General features: G+C 30.2%; 1 protein-coding gene across 1 annotated transcript in view; it reads left to right on the forward strand.

Moving 5' to 3' along the window:
* The window catches only part of LOC118204268 (EEF1A lysine methyltransferase 2), a 37,003-nt gene that overhangs the window by 13,485 nt on the left and 6,825 nt on the right, over positions 1-16,693 (forward strand). The window contains exons 4-6 of the mRNA XM_035376605.2: positions 5,410-5,514; positions 10,022-10,100; positions 14,086-14,238. Coding sequence (XP_035232496.1) covers positions 5,410-5,514; positions 10,022-10,100; positions 14,086-14,238 — 337 coding nt within the window. The remainder of the gene's footprint in view (positions 1-5,409; positions 5,515-10,021; positions 10,101-14,085; positions 14,239-16,693) is intronic.

Raw genomic sequence — 16,693 nt, forward strand, 5'->3', positions numbered from 1 at the left:
TTCTCAGATATATTGTGTAAAAATATTTGGTAATTGTAAAATTATTATAATAAGTAAAAGAAATAACAAAACTGCTAAAAGTTTTGGTGACCCCCTGCTGCAGGTCCCGCAACCCCTAAGGAGGTCATGACCCACAGTTTAAGAAACTCTGCTCTAGATAACTATATATAGATTAATCATACAATGTTTCATAAAAGTAAAATAATAAGAATGATAAAAATGCATTTAAAGTTTAATATGCTGTATTTTTATTATTAAATCTTCACAAAGATACCTAAAACTTTCCATATCTATAGTTTACACCTTCTTTTTATTCAGCTTTATCTGTTTTACTGTTTATAATCAGTCTAATTTTACTCTGGGTAGTGAGTGATATTTTGATTCACTTATTCGTTCCAAGTCGAACTTACTAAACCTTTCGACTGCATATTCACCATGTTGCATACCTAGTAAGCCTCGAAATCATCTTTTATATTGTACAACAGCCAAATATGTCCCCAATTTAAGAATTGGTAATTCCCCAAAGGCATCCATCGGTATATATTTCTAAAACATGTCATTAAAATTTTGTTTGCACTTTGTGTCTTTCTTTATAAGGACTTTTATATAAGCTTCTGCTCACATAGGTTTATATATACAGGCTTAGGAATACTAATTGCATTCTTTGGCAGTCCTGTGGATTTGTTTGTGTACAACTGATGCAGCTCACTGATATTTACAATAAATGTCTGGTCTATCTGGGCACTGACCATGCATAGGTTATTTTGCTATAGAGAAAGTGTGGAAAAAGATGAAGCAATTACAGCATTTTTCATTAATTGTTCCTGATTGTAAATCCGTGTTGAAGGTTGTCACTAAAGACCTACATTAGTGAGCGACGTTTGACCCCTCCATCAAGATCTTTTTGTTTTCCCTTCAGTTTTCTAACTCTGGAACAGCGCTTCTGAATATAACGTATACGTTCAGACTTGATCACACAATTTAAACATAAATATCTTTCACATCACAAATCACCTTTAAAACCATCTCCTTCTGATTAATTTCAATTTTGGTTCACTTGATGGGAATTATTTTGTTAACATTATTTTCGAATTCCTTTGCAATTCATTTTTTAAATTTGTTCCTTACACATTTACATTTGCAAACATGTCTTTGATTTTTTTTATTACTCTTTACTATACTTTTAACTCGAATGTTATTAAAAATAATCAAAGAAAAAGATAAATCCAATTGCAATATGTAATGTTTCAAATCAAATTCAAACTCATATGCCAGCAAAGACATATGCTTTCAACATGTAAATAATAAAAATACAGTCAAAAGTCTTTAACCCGGATTCGTCGGGACTTCAGCGATTCTGGATTATCGATTTTTCCGAATTATAGGTCATCAGTTTAAATCTGGTAAGATGGCATGCAGAAATTATAAAATTAAAAATATGAAACCGTAATTTATGAAATAAAGAATTATGATCTAAATGGTATCAAAATTTACAAAAAAAATGCTTAATATTTATTTGTTTACTTAATCTTAAACAAATTTCTTTCAACACGTGTATGGGTAAAGCATACATTATGCATAGTTGAAGTTAGGGAATTGCAACCAGAAACTGTATGATGTGTATTCGTGATATTTATAATGACGAGGAATTTGATTTAAATCATATCAAAGATGGAGTACATCGAGATGAAATACTACATTTAGTAAGGAATTATAAGCGGAATAAAATAAAAACATCTGCCCTGAAGATAAGGATAGTGCTGACAGATCAACTTCCAGTTCATTGCGCGTCGCGTCGTTTTCCCCACAGAGCAGCGTGAAATTGATAAACATATTTCAGAATGGACTAGAAGAGAAACACGCTAATGTGACAATCAAAATCGTAAAAAACAACCTTATATTTAGCGTAGGTATAATGAAACACTCAATCGATTTCGAGGGCAGCTAAAGGTCCCTCCTCATCAGGAGAAAGAAATACATAGAAAGAAGAAAATAGGAGAAGGAGTCACAGAAACACGTAGTGCTTATCAGCACTGCACGTGGTTATAACTAGATTTTTAATCAGAGTTGCACTGGCCGCCTACTTTTACTGAGCCAGGCTGTCTGATCAAGCATAAAGAAATATTAGCGAAGTTAAAATAGGGAGCGAGGGGTAAATGCACCTTACGCTCAAAATCTGAACTTCAAATAATGGAAAGCAACCACTGAACGGACCAACCGTTCAGTGGTTGCTTTCCATTATTTGAAGTTCAGATTTTGAGCGTAAGGTGCATTTACCCCTCGCTCCCTATTTTAACTTCGCTAATATTTCTTTATGCTTGATCAGACAGCCTGGCTCAGTAAAAGTAGGCGGCCAGTGCAACTCTGATTAAAAATCTAGTTATAACCACGTGCAGTGCTGATAAGCACTACGTGTTTCTGTGACTCCTTCTCCTATTTTCTTCTTTCTATGTATTTCTTTCTCCTGATGAGGAGGGACCTTTAGCTGCCCTCGAAATCGATTGAGTGTTTCATTATACCTACGCTAAATATAAGGTTGTTTTTTACGATTTTGATATTTCAGAATGGTTAGAGAATCAAAGGATATGCCTTTATCCATTTTTTTGCAGAAATTCCACTTTTTGTTTGGTGGACATCAAAACATGCTTTCGCTTTATAGATCGTTTGGTAGCTCCAGAATCGGAAATTCTTTTTGACATCATCGAAAGTTCAAGCTTACTTTTATAAAATTGCTTTAACAGTCTGCAAAAAATAAGCCGGATCCAATTAGAAGATTAAGGAACAACGCAATCTTCAACATTAACTGAAATAGATAATTAAATAATTTTAGCTTAGCTTATACCGTCCGTTATACATTAAACGCGCATGCGTGAACACATTATGTGTTGATGCATGCGCAGAAAGTTTGTAGCTTTGAGGTCCTGATTATAGATCATTTCGGATTATGGACGTCCGGATTAAAGACTTTTGATTGTATTAAAGACTTGTTGCATTTTATTTGAAATAATTTCATCTTGCCGCACAGATTACAGATAAGATTCCTTTGATTACATCTCTTTAAAACCTTTTTAAATTATATTTAAAGGGGGAAATTTTTTTATGTCCATTTCTGGTTCTTTTCTACCATTTCCGGTTTTTGCGTCTTTATGAAATCCTTACTATATCGGTTTCTAATTAACATAGAAGCAAAAGCAAATCTCTTTTAGAAAGCTAAATAAACAATCTATCCAATGAATGAATAAAAGAAAATTCCCATTTTTTGTCAAAATTGGCCTTTTCAACATGTTCGGATACCTTAACTAAAAATTAAATAAATGTTGATGCTGAAATTAATGAGATGGATAAACTTGTTGATTCTTGAGCTGGTCTATGTGTAAAAGTATGTTGGCAAAAACCACCAGATATAATGCTTCAGATCCTTATTTTGTTGCTAAAACTAGATTGTGAAGCCCTTAAGTAGGATTACTGGTATTGAATGTCATAAAATGTCAGTCTCGGAAGAAAAAATGATAGACGAATTGCTATATGTAATTTTGAGACTCATTTAGTTTGATTAAAATTGATCACACTCATTGAGGTTTTCAGCAATAGATATGCAGAGATTTTTTTTTTTTTTTTTTTTCCTTTTAAGGGAGTCTTTTTTTTTTTTTTTTTTTTTTTTTTTTTTTTTCTAGTTCTAGGAGGCACACAATGCAAGCTTCGGGGATCACAGTTTGAGCTGATGTAGAAAATATGAAAAGTGGTTAGGTTTGCATAAAAGTCAAAGCATCTTATGAATGTCTTATGACATCTGTAACACATTCATAAGACAATGTGTTATGACATCATATGGTCTATGACATCTATAACCCATTCATAAGACAATGTGTTATGACATCATATGACCTCTAAATCACAATGCTTTGCAAGAGTTTTTATTTCTCCAAATGAAGCTATGGGAAATTATGTAAATGCCATTTTTTTATTATTGTAATAATATCTGCAAATTTTCTGTTTCTGTTGTTCATATTTTCTAGCATCTAACTTTTATTTTAAATGTATTATTTAGAACTGTTCTGTGCCAAATCCTTGGTATGTTTAAAAAAAATTAATGTATGCATACAAATAATCAAAAATAATTTTATTCATAGTTTTAACTGCAAGGCTGCAATATCAAAATGAAGATTGCTATTAACCCTCTGACTGCTTATTCCACGATTTCTAGGGCAACATGAAAGTAACAAATTTTGCTCATTCCACGATTTTTGTGGATATGCAGTTTTCCCCTGTACATAAAAGTACATTCAACATTTCCCCCTGTTAAATCATTGATGATTAATTTTCTACAATATTTAGACTAACTCATTTTTCAAGCCATCTCACTGCTCTTATCTTCATCTTCTGTATTCAGAATATGGCTTGCAGGAAATGTTCAGCAAGTGATAGAACCTATGTTCCTGATTGTATTTCTGATACTGAAAGTGATTTTAATTATTTTGAAAATAGCAATAGCAAAACAGATGGTTATTTCTCGGACTCATCTCCAGATAGTGAGGAATCTGAAAATAATTCAATTACCATGAGCTTTACAAAAAGGACAATCGATTTAAAAAATTAAAGCTTCTAGAATTTCATATGCAAATGAATGAGCAAAGTATCCAAAAGTATTCAGATGGAAATATATGTGCCACAGCTGAAAGATGTAGTTCTCCTCTTAACCCTTTGAGATTGACAGCTTGCTATTTTGCAAGCCACATATATCCTAACCCGATTATAAAAGAGCTCTGCAGTTGTATGCTCTTTGTTGCCAAAAAGAAAACTGTAACTTGAAAAAAAAAATCACACACAAAAAAAAAAAAAAAAAATAATAATAAATAAAATAAAAAATAAAATTTGGTGCAAAGAATGTGAAGTAGGACTTAGCCTGTAAGCTTGCTTTGAAATTTTCCACACTAAACTTAATTTCTAGTATAACTTGCATAAGTATTGAATATTTTCATTAATATATATAATTTGCATCTGTATTATGTAAAGTAAATTTTAATTTAATGAAGATTTCTTTTCAGAAATTTTATCATTATATGATTATTCTTAAAACTGATTCTTATGAAAATCTGTTTTTATGTATAAACTCTATATTAAAAAATCTTGGTTACGAAAATATGCTATGTCTTTTAAGTCTGAAATGCATGTAGGTTGGAAATATGTAATAAAAAAATATGCACTTTTTGAAGCGATTTTGATTTTTAAAAAAAATTAAGTGGTTCAGAAGTTTAATTTTCTGAAGAGAGATTCCTTTAACAATTTAATGCTGCTTTTCACTAATTGCCTTGCTTAAATATTCACATCCTTGATTTATCTGAGTGAAATGAACGTATTTCTTAATTCTGCATAATGCCATCTTAAGTAAAATTATAAAATCATCTGTAGGCTAAAGTTGGATTTGAAGATCTGACTGGAGTAGACTATGCTGTTGAAGCCATAGAACTTGCAAAATGCGTTGCTAAAAATAATAATGTTGATATAAAGTTAAAGGTAAGTGTAATATAAAATATTTGCTGCATTTATAACTTTTATTCCACTTTGTGTTAATTCATATTGGGAAAAATTCTATAATTTTACAGTATATGAAATGCTAAAGGGGGAAAAAAAGAAAAAGAGAGTTTGCAGTTCTAAATATCTCTTGAATAAGCTGTATGCCTATGGCTTCAATTTTCGAAGTGAGTCAAAGAAAGTAAGCCTTTCAGAGAGTGACAGCTTTTCATATAAATAAAATCGTAATGAATAAATGAAATTTCATAAGAATTCATTAATTTTTATATGAGTTCTATATAAATAAAGTGACAATTTATAAATTATTTCCCATCCTGCTAATAAAGATTTTTAAGAAGAGGGAAATAAAAAGGCTATACTATACAAAACAGGCTCTAAACAAATTGATTACAATGAGAATCTTTTAATAAAAATATGTGAAACTTAAATTATATGAGTGCTCTGTAGAGCAAGTATCAATTAGCAAATTATCTAATCCTTGTAAATGCGTCATATTGGAAAATAGGCTCTTAAAAAATTGATTGAAATGGTTTAGACATACATGAAATTTATGTGTTTATATGAGTCTTTTTGAAGGAAAATGTCAATTAGTAAACTATCCCCTATCATATTAGAGAGTTTTTTTGGAAGAAATGATGATAATATGCAAAATTAGCTCTGGATTCAGGTAAGATTTAAATCATTCTCACCTAAAAGAAAAGTTAGAAACTTTAATTGGGGGGTTGCAAAGAAATTTATAATGTAAAATTTGGAATACTATCAGGTTTTCTGTAAATTGTAATTTGAACCTTGTGTTCTCTGAATCAATGTTTTGCAACAAGACTTCAAGCTGTTCACAAATGTTCTGTGGTAGATGCATCACCACTCTACTTAGTCATAAGCATATGCTACATATGTATCATCAGTATTACATATTGTCAAATGGCTATAAAACACTTTATATGTAAAAATACAAAGTGCATTTAATAGAATGGACACAAAAACTTTTGTGTTAATTTGAAGTAGAATTTTTAACAAGATAAACCTAAATACTCATTTTCTTTCTTGGCAGAAAGACAAAGTTCACTTTGATTGTTTTATTGCTTGTTTATTCTACGATTCATACTGTAAGGTTTATTTTACTTAGCATGTTTATTCTTATGTTGAAGCTTTCCTGTACTTCTTCTGTTTTCTATAATCCACCAGAAAATGCAGATTAAATGAGTTAATTAACAAGAAAGCATATAAGTTTAGAGAGTAGTAGTTTGCTTACATATTAAAAAATGAAAAAGAAGAGAAATACAAGTTAAACATAAAATTAGCAAAGCAGCAACAATGTGTTTGATATAGATTGAGTCAAGAACTTAATTGATTTCGAAGGTAAGTATGAATAGGTTCCTCTTCATCAGGAGCAAAGAAATCTGCAGGACTAGAAAGCAGTTAACACAGTGGTCATATCTATATGCTACAGAAGTAAAGCGAACAAGAAGGTTGTTGGCAAAAATATTAACAAAAATTAAAAAATTAAGAAATTAATTAAAAAATTTTCAGTTTTCATTCAATATTTAAAAAAATAATACACTTGCATTTTTCTCCAAATCTTTTTATATTTTTGTTTTATGTTTCTTCTTAAGCACACAGCGATCCATTTTTGCTTTAAAAACATCTCAGAATTGCAGAGACTAGGCATAATGCAAACCTTGGCAGCAGTGGCTGTTTGCCAAATGCATGTCCTCGCATTGTTCCCTTTAGAAATTTTGTGACAGAATTCTGTATTTCAGTAGAAGTTTTACCATATTTTCTTCCATTGCCGGCAAATTACAGAAACCCATATTTTAAAATTAAATTTAAAAAAAAATCATGATTTTTTTTTTAATGTTGGAACAAAAAGAATGCACATGAAAATGACAACATTTGTGGATTGAAGATTATTATGAGATGGATGCCTGAATAATGGTTATGTGCAAGGTTGTCAAAGTTTGCACATTTTGAAAATTTGGCAATTTCTACTAAGGTGGTTGCAATAACATGTAAGTACCAAACAGAGGGCTTTGGTAGCTTATATCTGGAATATTGTCTTATGGATTTAGTGCATTGCTGTGATGATTGCTGATGAGTTAGCTTTTCAATTGCAATTACACAAGAAGATGCACTACCATAGGAACCAGTTTCTTAGTCTTTGGTATTTAATTTGTAAATATTATGTTATTAAGTTATCAAACTACAAGCTGTATTTTAGGATACCTTAGTGGAGGATTTTCAAAATGAATGTATCCTATTTATATTACTCTTAGGAAAAACCATGAAAATACCCTAGGGTGCTGATCTCTTCATTACAATTCAAACCCAGGTTGTCTATCAGAGTTAATCACTTGGCCATCGGTAGGCCCACTTTATTTTAACAAAGGTAACAGGAAAAAAATTTTAATTTTATGCAATGATTATGATTTTGAAGCTTTTCTTAAATGAATTGTTTCTTAAATTTTCATCATAAACTTACACTAAGTATTCAAGAGATATTTAATCTTTAACCTGCAATCTTTCCAGACATCCAGTATAACTGTTTATATTGCAACAAAGATTTACAGTAATATTATTTATGAGATTTTATTTGATCATTTTTTTTAGGCCAAAGGGCATTAGCCCAGAAGGGCTATTAATTTTGTTTTGGTGTTTCACTTTTCAAATTGTTGCCACCAAATATTATCGCTCTGTGTTATATTTAAAGAAATTAAATAATGAAGAATCTGCATAAATGTATGTATGTTTCTTGCATTGTGATAAAACAACGGTACCTAGAGCCATCAAATTTTGAATAACATAATCCTCAACCGAATATGGGCATCTGGAAACCCTAATTTGGAATTTGTTTTATTATTTAATTCATATTTTGTCAGACATTAAATAATCTTTGATTAACAAACTCGACAATTTCAAAGCGAGCAATGGGAACACTGTGCAGGATGAAAAAATACTTTTATCTCCAGCACGCAAAACTGTGTATCTGAAATTCTAAAGATATGCTCTTTTAAAAATATTGTGATATTGCTGTTGAATTGAATTTTATGGTTTAAGTGCAAAAAAACATGATATTTAATAAGTAAAGGTAACACACAAAACGTTAAAAAATACCCCTTTGGGGGTAATATATAAATATAAAATCTGAAAGCTTTGGGATTTTTTAAATTAATATTTTTATACTTCTATTGAAGAAATGAATGAAACCAACTCTAGTTGTTTCATTTTAAAATATGCTTCACAGATATGAATTATTCAAGAGATATCTAATCATGCAGTCTCTTGAAATATCCAGTATAACTATTTTCACTGCAGCTGACACATATAGCAAAGTTATTTATCAAGTTTTATTTCATGATTTTTTTTATCATTATTATTATTATTTTTTTTTTTTTTTTTTTTTTTTTTTTGTTTTATTTATTATTAGCTCAAAGGAGCATTAGCCCAGAAAGGCTATTAGTCGTCATTTTCCGCCGAATCAAAAAGCATTGAATGACTTTACAAATTGTTACCACTAAATATTATCATTCTGTATTATATTTAAAGAAATTAAATAATTAAGAATCTTATTGAATGTATATATGCTTCTCGCATTGAAAAAAAAACTGTACTTAGAGCCATCAAATTTTGAATAATGTAGTCCTCCACCCAAATATGGGTACTTGGAAGCCGGAATTTTGAATTTGCTTTATTATCTATTTCATATTTTGTAGAACTTTAACGAATTTTTTATTAAAAAAACTCGATTTCAAAGCGAGCAATGGCAGTACTGTACAGAATAAAACATTTTTATCTCCAGCGTGTGAGATTATCTATCTGAAATTCTAAAAATGTACTGTTTTTAAATACTTTTAGCCCAAATGCTCTCAAAACATGTATGTGTATGTAAATAATAATAACTCTCTTTTGGGTGTAATAAAAATACAAAAGTTTTAGATTTTTTTTTTTTTTAATTTTAATTTTCTAAACTTTTATTGTACCATTATTTAAGGAATAAATCAAGCCAACCTTATGTGATTCATTTTTTTTTTTAAAATTTGCATCACAAATGTACAAATGATTATTCGAAAAACATGTATTTACATCTAGTTTACTTAAACTGCAGCTTACATGTATGGCAATCTTGTTTATTAAATTTTATTTATGTTTTGTTATTCCCATTTTTAAATTAATTTGTTATATTCCTTTTTAAGAAATGAATTAAGCCTAACCCATTGGATATGTTCCTTAAATTTTCATCACAACTTTACAACTAATTATTCATGAGATATTTTGTTACTCAATCTTTTGAAGCATCTATAATTACTTATACTAGTGTTATTTATCAAATTTTATTTCATGCTTTTTTCATTCTCATTTTGTTAATTTTTTTTTTAACTCTTGTTCTATACATTTTATATCAGTGATTAAATGTGTATATTAAAGTTAGTCAGTCAAACTGAAATTAAAGTATGCATTATGTAAGGGTTTAATAATGTTTTTATTTTTACAGGCATTAGATTTTCTTAATTCTTCAGAATCATCCAATTCAGGCATCTTAAACCAGACTTTTGATATTATAATTGACAAAGGTAAGGATTTCATTCTTAAAGCAGAGTAAAATTCTGATAACCCACCATGCATGTATCCAATACAAGTGCTATTTAAGCTGGCTATAAACATGAGGTTAAGAAATAATTGGAAGTGTTTGGCATTTTCTTTGGAGTTAGCATCATTGTGGCTGAATATGGTGGCAAAATTTTGTTTAAGAAAACAAAAATATTGTTTCTTCTATGATTAACATTCTCTATTGCTGGATACTATCTAAGATATTCCTTTGAAAAGTTTAGTCACACTCTCAGAAAATGAAATTTAATAAATAGATTAAGGAAGCCAAAAATCAGCCAGTTCTGGAAAACTTCGTTTTTGGCAAAAAAGGAGAGTAATGAGGAAAAAGGTTTTCATTAATATTACTACAGTTTTCGCCACTTAATGTGATTACTTATGTCCTTGATTATTTTGATAACATTAAATGAAGAGAAAAAATATCCTTCAAATTAGCAATAGAATTTAATTAATTTAACATAAATATGAGTAGAAATATATCAGTACTTACTTTCATGGCATTTTTAATTAGGAAAAAAGTTGTTACTAGTGGATTGTTTGCAAGGCACTATCTAAAAGTTCTTTTATGAATTGTGTCTAATGTTTCTTAAAATTATTTGACCAATGTTGCATCCCTGATTCTCGATTAACCTGACTATAAGGGATGCTGAGTCAATGTTGACTCAGCATCCCTTATATCAGCATTTATAGGAAATTCACAGGTTTCATCTCTTTGTTCTTCAGAAATTTTAATAAGTGATGTACTTGGTTTCTTTCAGAAAGCCACTAAAGGATATCTTATCTTTGAAGAAAAGACACATGTCTGAATGATCTCAAAATCAACAAGTTATTTAAATCTGAAAAATCAAGTTATTCAAATCTGTGACAAACTAAATAAAAGTTTACTATTGTTTAATTTTATATCATTGACTAAAATAAAAACTAAGCAGTTTAGTGGCTTTATCCCATACTTGGTAACATTTTCCAGTCATTTAACCATTCCATAATAACATTTCCCAAATTGTTGATCAAAATAAGTGATGTATTTTCCACGTTTTCATGCACAAATGTACGAGACTTCATCCAAGCATAAGGTTGTTGCTTTGCTAATTTTGTATTTTACCTTGACATGTTTCTCTTCTGTTTTGATTTCTATTTGTAGAGTTGTAATCATTAATGGTGTGTTTAGCTTTGTCTAAAGTTTTGCATTTTTATAATAAGTAAACCTACATTTATTAAATTGTTTCTGCCTTATTATTATGGAAACAGTAGCACATCAAGAACATTTGGCTACTCTTTTCAGTACACACCAAAAAGGCTAGAAAATGTCTAATGTATTATAGTAATGTAATTACTTAAAATAACACATAAGATTAAAAAAAAAAAAAAATCTGAAAGGTTTCAGATTTTAAATTATGTCCAAAGGGACGGTTTTTTAACGTTTTGTGTGTTACCTTTATTTATTAAATATCATGTTCTTTGCACTTAAACCATAAAATTCAGTTCAATAACAATGTTGCAAAATAATTTTGAAATTAGCATATCTATAGAATTTTCGATACACAGTTCCACATGCTGGAGATAAAAAGTTCCCCCCCCCAGTAGAGTGTTGCCATTGCTTGCTTTGAAATCCTTGAGTTTGTTATTAAAAAATTCATTAAAGTTTTACAAAATATGAAGTCGATTGTAAAATAAATTTCAAATTTCAAATTTGGTCTTCCACATGCCCATATTTGTAAGAGGTTTACGTCATTATAAATTCGATGGCTCTATGTACTGTTGTTTTATCACAATGCAAGAAATATGCATACATTTAAGCAGGTTTTTCATTATTTAATTTCTTCAAATATAATGCAGGGCTCTAACATTTGGTGACAACAGTTTCAAAAGTGAAACGGACATTTATAGTGATTCAACACAAAATCGCAAAATGAAAACAATAGTCCTTCCCTTTGGACTAATTATCTTTTTTTTTTTTTTTTAACTCAGATTTGAATTTCTGCATTTTAAAATGTTATTCCACTTGTTTTCTGCTAGAAAAATTGTCAGTGACATTATAGAAGTACAGTCAAAAGTCGTTAATCTGGACTTGTCGGGACTTTGGCGATTCCGGATTATCGATTTTTCTGGATTATTGATCATCAGTTTAAAGATGATCATGCAGAAAGATGGCATGCAGAAATTATAAAATTAAAAATATAAAACCGTAATTTATGAAATAAAGAACAATTATGATCTAAAGGGTATCAAAATTTACAAAAAAAAAAAAAAAAAAAAAAAGCTTAATATTTATTTGTTTACTTTATTAAACATTTCTTTCAATGTAAGTTGTTTAAGTTGCTTCGTTTTTTATGTGATAATACTTTCTCTTTAATTCTATAAACAGACATAATTTCTTGTTCAGTTACAAAGTTCCGCTGTTCAAGTCCTATAATTGCTGTGTCGAGAATACTGACTAATTTGTCAATCAAAATTTTTTCGTTTTCAATAACCTCTGTGTCACTTTCTTCGCTATCGGAAGCGAATTATAATGACGAGGAATTTGATTTAAATCATATCAAAGACGGGGTACATGGAGATGAAATACTACATTTAGTAAGGAATTATAAGCCAAATAAAATAAAAACATCTGCCCTGAAGATAAGGATAGTGCTGACAGATCAACTTCCAATTCATTGTGCACTGCGTCGTTTCCCTCCCCCTGCAGAGCAGCGTGAAATTGATAAACATATTTCGGAATGATTAGATAATCAAACGATGCCTTTATCCATATTTTGCAGCAATTCCACTTTCTGTTTAATGGACTTCGAAACATACTTTCGCTTTGTACATCCTTTACATATTAGTAAATATATATCGGAAATTCTATGTGACATAATCGAAAGTTCAAGCTTACTTTTATAAAATTGCTCTAACAGTCTGCAAAAAATAATAAGCCGGATCCAATTCGAAGATTAAGGAACAACGCAATCTGCAACATTAACTGAATTAGATAATTTTAGCTAAGCTATACCATCTGTTATACATTAAACGTGCATTCGTAAACGTATTTTATGCATGCGCACATGCATATTTGCAGCCGTAAAGGTCTTATGCGCATGCATCAATGAGACACATGCGCAGAAAGTTTGTAGCTTTGAGGACTGGATTATGGGTGTCCGAATTAACGACTTTTGACTGTATATTTTATTACTCTTTTGCTATTTGGTAGATAGTATTGGAAGATTTCATAAATGTAAAGTATTAATTTATAAGCATTAGTTACTTTGTAATTGATTTTAATTTAGAAATATGCTAAAAATAATAATAATGATGCATAATTTAATTTTTAAGTTTTGGCAGCAAATTTTGTTGTCTTTTGGAGTTAACCCAGATATTGTATGAGCAATATAATTATTTTAGTAATTCCAATTAAACTTCGAGCACTTTTTTAAATAATAACACTTACAGCAATTGTCATTAAAATTCATGGTATTATTATTTCAATATCTGAAACTATTTTCTGAAGATTGCATTTTAGAATAAAATGGAAAAAAAGGGGGGGGAATCAAAAGGATTTTTTTATAGAGGTTTTTTTCTCCCTTAGCTTAACAAAAATAAAACTGTGGTATTTTTCTCTAAATGAGGAATTATTCCGTGTTAATATCTTGATGATCATTATTTAAATTGGAATTCTTATTTCTTATACAAAAATTTCTCTGGAATTTTCATTTGCAACTAGATGGCACTGTTTACCCAGCATGTGGCTTGACATATACATGTAAATATATTCTGTTGATAAATAAAAAATTATAGAAATAGAGTTTGTTAAACCTGAAGGGTCAAGCTAGATAATAGCATAACAAAATAATAAACAAGAAAACACAGCAAAATTATAAATCTTATTGAGATGTATTAAAAATAAAAAAATAAATAAAAAAAAATCTGTTTTCAATACAGTTGTGTTAGTTATCAGTTGCATAATTTATTTAGGAACTTATGATGCAGTTTGTCTTAATCCTGCCAATGCAACAGAGAAGAGACAACAATACCTGAAACAAGTACAGCAACTTTTATCTACTGAAGGCTATTTTCTTCTCTTTTCTTGCAACTGGACCAAAGAGGAATTACTATCCAATTTTATTGGTACGTAAAATATATCTATTATTCAGGCCGTGATTAAGTGGTCTGAGATCTTCCCCAATCCTCATTTCCCTAGTTTTCATAACAGAGAAACTAGCTAATGAGGAGTTATACATATTTGGCAACTTTTTTTTATGATTTTGCATGCAAAATTTGGATTACAAATGTGCTCTTGGAAGACATTTGAATTATCACGATTATATCAAAAATAAGTTTCTTTTTTTGAATATGAAATTATTTGTTATATTTCACCAAATTTGGCAACTTATCAAACTTTAAGTAATTTTAAACAATTAATCTATAAAATTTTTATTCTATGATTTGCCGATTAATGAAGAATTTCTAATATATATGTATTAATGTTGTCATGGTATTAAAATAATTATTAAATTATATAATTAATTAACAACTGTTGATCGAAGTTGTCAGCACCCACTAACGTATGCAGGTTCTATTTTATTTAACTGATTTTAAAAAAAATAAGAACAAAATTCATTTACCTTTTCTGATGCATCGTTGAATCTGACGTGATGTTTCAGCTGGCAAGAAGAATCTGTTTTACAGAAAATCCACAATTCTATTTCTTGACATCACATTTTATTCACATAAAACAGGGTTTCTTAAATTTTTTTCAGTTGCATTTCCTTTTTCTCGCAATGCCCAGGACCCCATAATATTTTTAAAAATTTTGTGGGACCACCTAAGTATTGCGCAAATCCAATACATGCATGAGTGAAACTGTCAATTTTTTTTCCATGAACTTCCATTTAATGGGAGCTAGGTCTTCAGAATTTTCTATTTGACTCCAATTTAAAGATTTAAAAAGGTTGTTGGTACCCCTGAAGTTAGTTCCGTTGCTGCTGTGGATTGTTGAAATTCTTCCCCTTCTCGCTATAAATCTCCTGAGGGCATAGATGAAACCTTCTGTTGACAAATTAGTCACTAATTTCAAGTGTAGGGATCGATGCACAGTGTATGTGAAAATGAAAATCCATACCTTGGATATGTTCTTTAGAAACAGAGAACCACGTAAATCGATGCCCACAACTTCAAAAACTTTTGAGTCTTTGATTTGGTCAAATGGAAGATGAATAGGTGGAGTGACAAACAGTTTTGAAGTAAATATTTTGCATTTCATGCATTTTGATAATTCACTTCGGATGTTACGCTTAGCAGAAATAATCCAATAATTTTCTTGCAGGATGGAACTAGCAGCCTGGAGACTAGCATGGCAGTTCTTTAAATTGCAGTCTTGTATTAAAAAATTTACTGCATGATGTTTTGATGGCAACAAAATTGGATATTTGAATGGAAATTCGTCATCACATTCTAACAGCTTGGTTGTCACTTGTATTATGTTATTTTGATCTCTCACAACAACGAGACCTTTGACAGTATCTGAAACATCAAAATTTTCTAACTGAATTCTTGACCAAAGGAACTTCTCTACTCCTTTCTTTTCTTCGATCGAGAGCTCAGATAGGAAAAAATAATTTCTATCTCTACATTTGGCTATGAATCCTTTCATCCAACAAATAATATTTACAAATCTGCAAAATTTCGAAATTCTTTCATAGTTCATGAATTGATGTACTTTTGCACAGGTAAATAATGATATTGCAGTTTTCTTTCTGACATAACTAAATCTTCATTAGGAACCTGTTCCAACTTGGGCCAATTATTTTCTTCATTCTTTAACCATTTTGGTTCCTCCCATCATTTCATCTCGATAAGATGTTTTGGGCTACAACCACAATATGGCAGGTCCGCTGGATTTAGATTGCCTGGGACAAGATACCATTGGTGTGATTCTGTCAGTTTGCATATTTCTCTGATTCTGTTACCCACAAAGTACCCCATTGGTTATTTATTCGTATCCATGCTATAACTGTTGAACAGTCCAGTGATAAATTGGCACTGTAGAAACATCCAGAGCCTCACGAATGTACTATGCTAATCTGGCTCCCAAAACACAAGCAAGAAGTTCTAGACGTGGGATTGTCTTTTTGGAGCAAGTCATGATTTTGCTCCTAGAAGCTGTACCGAAATCCTATTATTATCTTCACGGGGCAGGAAAATGACTGTTGCATATGCATTCTAACTCATGTCGCAAAAAACATGTATGGACCATTTTTCTTTATTTCCAAAACCTATACGTATGTTTACCTTTAAGTTAGATAATTGTTTCAATTCACTATACCATTTCTGAAAATCCTTTTGAATCTTCTCTGGAAGCAGAGAATCCCATTCTGACTTAGCTAACCAGGCCTCCTGAATCATTAGCTTGGCTGGCAACAATGCTGGGACGAGAAAAACCAATGGTATTGTAAATACCTTGTTTTATAGACAAGGTCTTCCATTTAGTAGGATTTTCTAATTCAGGGTCAAAATCATGAAACAATCCTCCTTTCTTTCCTTCTAATCCCCAAAACCAAAACTGAACTTGTAAGTAAGATCT

The sequence above is a fragment of the Stegodyphus dumicola genome, chromosome 10, assembly GCF_044657685.1.
Source record: "Stegodyphus dumicola isolate Sdum_Otavi_A_Nest chromosome 10, ASM4465768v1".
In the NCBI taxonomy this organism is placed as follows: Eukaryota; Metazoa; Arthropoda; class Arachnida; order Araneae; family Eresidae; genus Stegodyphus; species Stegodyphus dumicola.